The 6,929-nt window shown below is 52.2% G+C and overlaps 2 protein-coding genes across 2 annotated transcripts; one reads left to right on the forward strand and one right to left on the reverse strand.

Moving 5' to 3' along the window:
* Positions 1 to 1,820: 1,820 nt before the first annotated feature.
* PtA15_4A64 (uncharacterized protein) lies at positions 1,821 to 3,617 on the reverse strand (the record flags this gene model as incomplete). The annotated part of the gene is made up of 10 exons (XM_053168555.1): positions 1,821 to 1,846; positions 1,925 to 2,099; positions 2,167 to 2,296; positions 2,373 to 2,763; positions 2,853 to 2,942; positions 3,026 to 3,123; positions 3,189 to 3,266; positions 3,336 to 3,393; positions 3,458 to 3,500; positions 3,561 to 3,617. The coding sequence occupies 10 exons, from the start codon at positions 3,615 to 3,617 to the stop codon at positions 1,821 to 1,823; spliced, it is 1,146 nt and encodes a 381-aa protein (XP_053019171.1).
* Positions 3,618 to 3,972: 355 nt separating this feature from the next.
* PtA15_4A65 (uncharacterized protein) lies at positions 3,973 to 5,512 on the forward strand (the record flags this gene model as incomplete). The annotated part of the gene is made up of 6 exons (XM_053168566.1): positions 3,973 to 4,512; positions 4,572 to 4,705; positions 4,789 to 4,942; positions 5,017 to 5,253; positions 5,321 to 5,377; positions 5,480 to 5,512. 6 exons carry the CDS (start codon positions 3,973 to 3,975, stop codon positions 5,510 to 5,512), a joined length of 1,155 nt encoding a protein of 384 aa, XP_053019172.1.
* Between the last annotated feature and the right edge of the window lie 1,417 nt (positions 5,513 to 6,929).

Raw genomic sequence — 6,929 nt, forward strand, 5'->3', positions numbered from 1 at the left:
AAGGGTTGAGTCTGTGTGTGAACCCGCTCGGACTGGTGCGTGAAAGGGATGATTTGCGTATCTTCTGATCTGGTAGAGATATGAGAGTGGTTTCAGTGGGTGACTAGGGGTTATTTTGGTCCTAGATTCCATTTCTGATGTCCATTTGGCCGTATCTTGAGGTGTTTTGTGAGTACACATAAAAGTTTGAATTTTTCCTCCTACAAACACAGGAATAATGACCACAACGTCTGGGAATTCATTGTCAGCTTGGGAACATTGTTTGAGTCTGGAAACGCAGCAACGGGGGTACATAGGGAGGGCAGCGGAGGGTAGCGGTTCAAACCAACCCAGTTGCAATGTTGTGCAGTGCATCTCATTTGGAGAAGCCGTACGTGGAGGACAGCTGATGACAGTCTAGACGCAGTTTTGTATTGGCTTCCCGCGGAAGTGTTTTGAGTCTCCAAGAGTGCATGAAGAGCAGCCCGCCCAATACTCCACAAACATCAGGGAGTACCCGGACAGGTCTGAGAGACGGCCGGCAGGGTCAGGTGGACTGGCGGAGCTGAGGAGGGTTTCTTCACCTTGGAGTTGGACGCAAACTTAACACAAGCGTGCCCTCCTTGGGGGAGCATAGCGACCTCCAAAGGAGGAACTTGCCTCTCAAGTCGCATGTCTGGCCCTGCAGGATCAAGACAAATGGCAGGGAGGATGCCATGCTCCCCCTTTTCCCCCAATGTCACCCTCTAGACTGCCGATTCTCTCCTTGCCTTTGGCACCATCACAATCACCAGCTTCTTAGCTTATTCTCCCCCCTATCCATCCCTCCTGGCGAGAAACGTCCTGTAAATGTTGTTACATGGTAGATTTCTGCACCCAATCCCCCCCCCTTTGAGCCTGCGCAGGCTCAGGGATTTTCTGAATTTTGGGCCCAAAAACCGCTGGATCACCTCTCCAGAACCGCTTCACAGTAGGTGGAGTGGGCTAGTAATTATGTGTGTTGGCTAGGTAAAAAAAACTGTGAAATGGAAGCGGAGATTGCAGGCTACAAGTCCGTCGACTCCAATTTTTTTTTAAACTAAAAACTGCATTTTGGAAAACATTTTGAAAAAAGAAAATATGTGTTTTTTGGCCAGAAATTCTCGAGTCTGTCGGGCCAATGGTGTGACTTTAAGAGGTAAGCCCCTCCTTCGTGTTAAGCTCGAGTCGGACGCCGCATCCAACATCCCGCTTTTCTCCGTTGCGAGTCGCGACAGACCACGGGAGTCATATCTCAGCCTGCGCAGTCATTCTCTCCCCCTGGCGACTTCTCGATTGCCTGAGAGCGCACTTGACGCGCTGGACGCTGAGTGTGGTGGGAGCGGAGAGCTTCCAAGGAGAGAAGCAGCGTCTCCAGTCTGAGGCGCGACGCCAATCCTAGACCATCGGTGCTTTCTCTGCAGGCCGATGTCTTGCACTGTTAGCTGGCTCTTTCCCACACAGTGCGCGAGAGATGGAGATTCGAGATCATCCGGAATCGGTTGAACTGTTGGGAATTATGGAATGATCGATGGAACTACATGATACCTTACCAAACAATCCATATTTATTGATAGAAAAAAAGGAGGCAGGAGACGGAAGAAAAAGCCAGTTGGAAAGATGAAAATGATATTTGGAGTCTAGGATGGGTTGTGTGTGATGAGATGGCGGAATGAGATGGTCGGATGAATGAAAAGAATCAATAGGGATAACCATATACGAAGCAGAACAAATATGTCAAAGAGGATATACTCCTTTGAGCAAACTAGTTACATGAAAGATCTCGAGGGAATGATGTGGAGAAAAGAGAGGGGAGGAAGTGTTTACTTCAATTGCTCGATGATAGCGCCTTGAGAAAACAAGAGGTGGGGCGGGAGGGTCAGTAAGGGTAGCCAAGACAGAAGGGGGAGAGAACGGGGGACTCAACGGGTGACTTCAGAGGTGTGGTTCTTGCCGCCCATGTCCGGGGTGCGGATCTTGCCCTGCTCGATGATCGTGTAGACGGCCCGTGCGATCGAGTCGGCTTGGAAGTCGAGGCCGAGATGGCGGAGCATCATTGTTGAGGAAAGCACCATGGCGATCGGGTTCGCCACGTCTTGGCCCTGTCAATCCCACAGCTTCAGTCGGCCGGAGACGGGTCAGACGCAGTTAAATGCCCCCCGGGCTTACCATGATGTCCTTGGCTACGTGTCGACAGCCTGGCTCGAATAGCGCGAACTCCCGGCCGATGTTTGCCCCCGGAACGATCCCCGGTCCGCCGACGAGAGCCGCACCGATGTTGGCGACGATAGCCCCATACCTAAAAAGATTGTAAGTGTGTTGGTGGACGTAAGTGGAAGAGAGAGAGAGAGATAGAGAGAGTAGGGGGGACGAACAGGTTGGGCATGACCATGACGTCGAACTGTTGGGGTTTAGCGACGAGTTGCATGGAGGCATTGTCGACGATCATGTCGCTGAAAGTGATTCCGGAGCGCTCGTATTCCTTGGCGACTTTGCGACAAGTCTCGAGGAAGAGGCCGTCGGCGAGCTTCATGATGTTAGCCTTGTGGACACAGGTGACGTGTTTGCGGTGGTTCTTGAGGGCAAAGTCGAAGGCGAAGCGGGCGATCCGCTCGCACTTCGTCCGTGTGATGATCTTCAACGACTCGACTACGCCTGGGACCGATGAATGCTCTAGGCCGGAATACTCGCCCTCCGTGTTCTCTCGGATGATCGCGAAATCGACGTCCTTGTGGCGGGTCGGATAGCCCGGGACGGACTTACATACTATGGCGGGCCATCAGATCCCACAACAAGAGAGAGTCAATGAGCCTGCTTTTTTCGAACAAGGGGACGATTTGATGAAGGCAACACACAAGAGATACTGGCATAGATGTCCAGTTGTTGACGCATGGCGACGTTCCAGGAAGGATGGCCCTTGTCATCGGACGGGGTATAGAGCACACCTGAACGCAGCCAGAAAGGAAAAGAAAAGACAGGATGGTTGAGAGCGAGAGATAAGCTGGGTGAGTGGACAGGATGGACGGACCTTTGAGGCCGACGCGGTTCCTGCGCAAGCTGTCCATCGAGCGCTGGAACACGGCCTGGTCCTCGAGCGTCTCGCCGGAGATGTTGAATTCCTCGAACCTGGCGTGAAGGAAGGTGGTCAGCGTGGAGGGGGTGGTGTTTGGGGAGGGGAGCACTGGACGGACTCGATCGGGGCATTGGTGTGCTCGAAGATCTCCTTCACCGAGCTCGTGATCTCCTTCCCGATCCCATCGCCGGGGATGCTGCAGCCGAAGTAGGAAATCAGTTTGCGGTTCGTGGATCTGCCCGAGGATGGTGGGATGGAGACTGACAGGGTGACTGTGTATACGCCGCCGTATTTGGTTGGAGCTCGGGCGGAGATGCGGGGTGCTGGAAGGGCGCAAGATGGGTCAGCAGGGCATGTCGATGGGGGGGGGAGCGAGAGGGGACTGACTGCCTACGCCGAGAGCGGTGGCGTGGGTCGGATGGTTGGTAGACTTGGGGGCGAGTTACTCTGGTCAGCGGGTGGGCACGGCGCTAGTGGAGGGCTGACTTACGAAGGCTCGGCTGGCGGCCTTGGCGAGCAGCTGGATGCGGCTGATGGGCGTGTTCATGGCGGCGTGTGTGTGGTGGGGGGGGGGGTCTGGCGCTGGGCTGCTGGGGCGGGGGGGATATGGTATGTGTGGGATTGTGCTTATGTCAGCCGCCGGCTGTCTGGGCGGGCTCGGCTGGGCAGCTGGCCGGGGCGGACCGGGTGTCCCCACGTGGACTGCGGCTGCGTAGAAAATCCAGGCTCCGACAGGCTCCGACGGAGTGCCGGCGAGATGCACTTGAGCACTTCCCCGGTCTTCCCGAAGTGCGCCTTTCGGGTGCTCCCGTGGCATACATAAACCCATACACAATACTCCCGAGCCCAGCCAGCAACCACCCCACAACCAACAACACTACAGGACACAACCCCCAGCCAGCATGATCACCCTCGCCCGCGGCCTCAGAGCCTCCTCCCAGTCGATCGCACGCTACCAAGCCCACCCAAAGACCTTCGCCAGCTCGGCCGCCGCGAGCGAGAACAAGCCCGCGTCCGCCGAGGCGGGCGTGTTCAAAGGCTTCAAGCTGCCCGACCAGACCTACAAGGTCACCCTCATACCCGGCGACGGCATCGGCCCCGAGATCTCAGAGTCCGTCAAGGCCATCTACGCCGCCGCCAAGGTGCCCATCACCTGGGAGGAGCGCGACGTCACCCCGGTCATCGTCGACGGCCGATCGACAATCCCCCAGGAGGCGATCGACTCCATCCACCAAACCACCGTCGCCCTCAAGGGGCCCCTCGCCACCCCCATCGGAAAGGGCCACGTCTCCCTCAACCTCACCCTCCGTCGCACCTTCAAACTCTTCGCTAACGTCAGGCCCTGTCGCTCGATCGTCGGCTTCAAAACTCCCTACGACGACGTCAACAGCGTCCTCATCCGTGAGAACACCGAGGGCGAATACTCGGGCATCGAACATGAGGTCCGTCTCCCAACCGAGCCACCCTCACTCTCTATACTAAAGATCCCCATACTTCACAGGTCGTCGATGGCGTCGTTCAATCCATCAAACTGATCACCATGGACGCCTCCGAGCGAGTAGCCCGATACGCATTCCAATACGCCCGTCTCAACAAGCGGCCCCATGTCACGGCCGTCCACAAAGCCTCGATCATGTGAGTCCTATCCAGACCCGCACTCCCTTTTTTTTGGGGGGGGGAAGAAATTGACCGGCTGTGATTAATGTGTGTGAAAATAGGAAGATGTCCGATGGGATGTTCCTCCAGGCTTGTCGTCGGGTCAAGCAAGACTTCCCCGATATCAAGTACGACGAGGATATCCTCGACCGGGTCTGTCTGAGGATCGTCCAGAACCCTGCACCGTATTCGGACCGAGTGATGGTCATGCCAAACGTGCGTCCATACTATCAGAAAAGTCTTCCGCACAGGGTATCATTAACCTAGACCCTCCTGTTTCGTGTGGCTAGTTGTACGGTGACATCCTGAGTGATATGTGTGCCGGTCTGATCGGAGGATTAGGACTGACACCGTCAGGAAACATCGGACGGGATGCGTCGATCTTCGAGGCCGTCCATGGCTCGGCACCGGATATCGCCGGACAAGGCAAGGCCAACCCGACTGCCTTGCTGCTCAGCTCCTTGATGATGTTGCGTCACATGAACCTCGCCCAGTACGCCGATCGGATCGAAAAAGCAACCCTCGAGGTCCGTCTTCGATCCATCCCCTCTCTGTCGATCCTCTTCTCATCTTATCTTATCTCTCTTTCTACAGACGATCGCCGAAGGTAAACACATCACCGGCGATTTGGGCGGCAAAGCTTCAACTCAGGTAAGCATCCCCCCCTTTCTCGACTTTATTCTTGGGCACAGCCGGAAACGCGGATGATGAAATCAAACTGAGGTCTCCATCACTCCGTCTTCTCTTATACAGCAATACACCGAAGCCATCCTCAAGAGATTATAATCAAACCAGAACTCAAACCTCCCTCCCTCCTCCTCTTAGACCTCCGAATAGTCCCAGAATAGGTATTTTCCCCTCTCTCTTTCTATTTAGTTAGGGTAGCATAACATCTAGTTTGTATTCATCCATCCACCATTTATCACCCACATTCATGTCCCATAAATTCTCAATTTTTCATATATCTGTTTACGATTTCCTTGAGTGCTTTGTTCTGTTTCAATCCTCAGTCTTGGAATACAACACTTCTCCTTTACTCTCATCATCATTCCACAAGAATAAGATCAGGCTGGAAATCAAGCACTTCCAAGTTCCTGTTGCCTTGATGGCTTGCTTAATAGCAACCCCGCCAAGCATTCGAACTGGGACCCCAATGAACTGTGTTGATCTGCTTGAAATCTCCCTTACATCTCGTTTGCTGTCTTGTCTGCTTGGTTTCTAAATGTAAATTCAAGTTATGCTATTTCAAAAAACAAAAAAAAGGTGTCCTGGCGCACCTTGGTGCCCCCATCCAAAGGTGCAAGCTTCTCATGGCAGTTCTGAGGTGCCGGCTGGTGAGCACTTTTTCAAAAGTTACGCCAACAACCATACCATGAGCAGAAGAAAAGAAAAGAGCATGCATGGAGCGTGATCAGTGGAGACTGGAGTGAAAGAATCCAAATACATAAATAAGATTTATATTTCTAATTGGATAAATCGAAGGCATAGTCACACCACATAACTCAAAAATGGCCAACAGAACAATCATCAGATGTTGTTTCCTTGCAATCAGCTGACCCAACCAATATCTCATTACATCATCCATCTCTTTACTATTGATGACAATTTATTCATTCCTTCAGCAATCTAATAGGGAAGATATAAAAAAAAGAAGTCCCCAAGGCATGAGATCATCTGATGCAAATATCAAACCAAACAGGTCTGATCATGATAATGTCAAAGAGTAGAATTACTGATAAGCATACAACAAAAAACATTATGTTCCTGTCAGCCTCCCATTACTAGTAATGTAAGGGCCTGTACCATAGGGCATGAAAATTGAAATTTTCCAAATTTATTTGCCTCAAAATTTCTTGGGACAAAAACTGAGCCTGGCCAAAATGTAGGCTTGAGCCCAAATGTGAAGAATTTCAACATTTGAACCCTCCGCTAGTTTTCAATTTTTGTGTTCAGGGCAAAAAAAGTGGAAATTTTTCAAAATTGGGGCCCATGGTACAGGCCCTAAGTACCCAGTGTTGCTGGGGCCTGTTTCTCTGGTGTTTTGGCTCATGAGTAAGGCCCCATTTGGACACATTTTTATACGTGATAAATGGGCAAATTCATCATCACATATAACCAACAGTGCAACAAGTATGATACATGGAATTGTATTGGACTGTATTGTATTGGAAAAATTTAAAAATACATGTATCTGTATCGTATT

The sequence above is a fragment of the Puccinia triticina genome, chromosome 4A (genome assembly GCF_026914185.1).
Source record: "Puccinia triticina chromosome 4A, complete sequence".
In the NCBI taxonomy this organism is placed as follows: Eukaryota; Fungi; Basidiomycota; class Pucciniomycetes; order Pucciniales; family Pucciniaceae; genus Puccinia; species Puccinia triticina.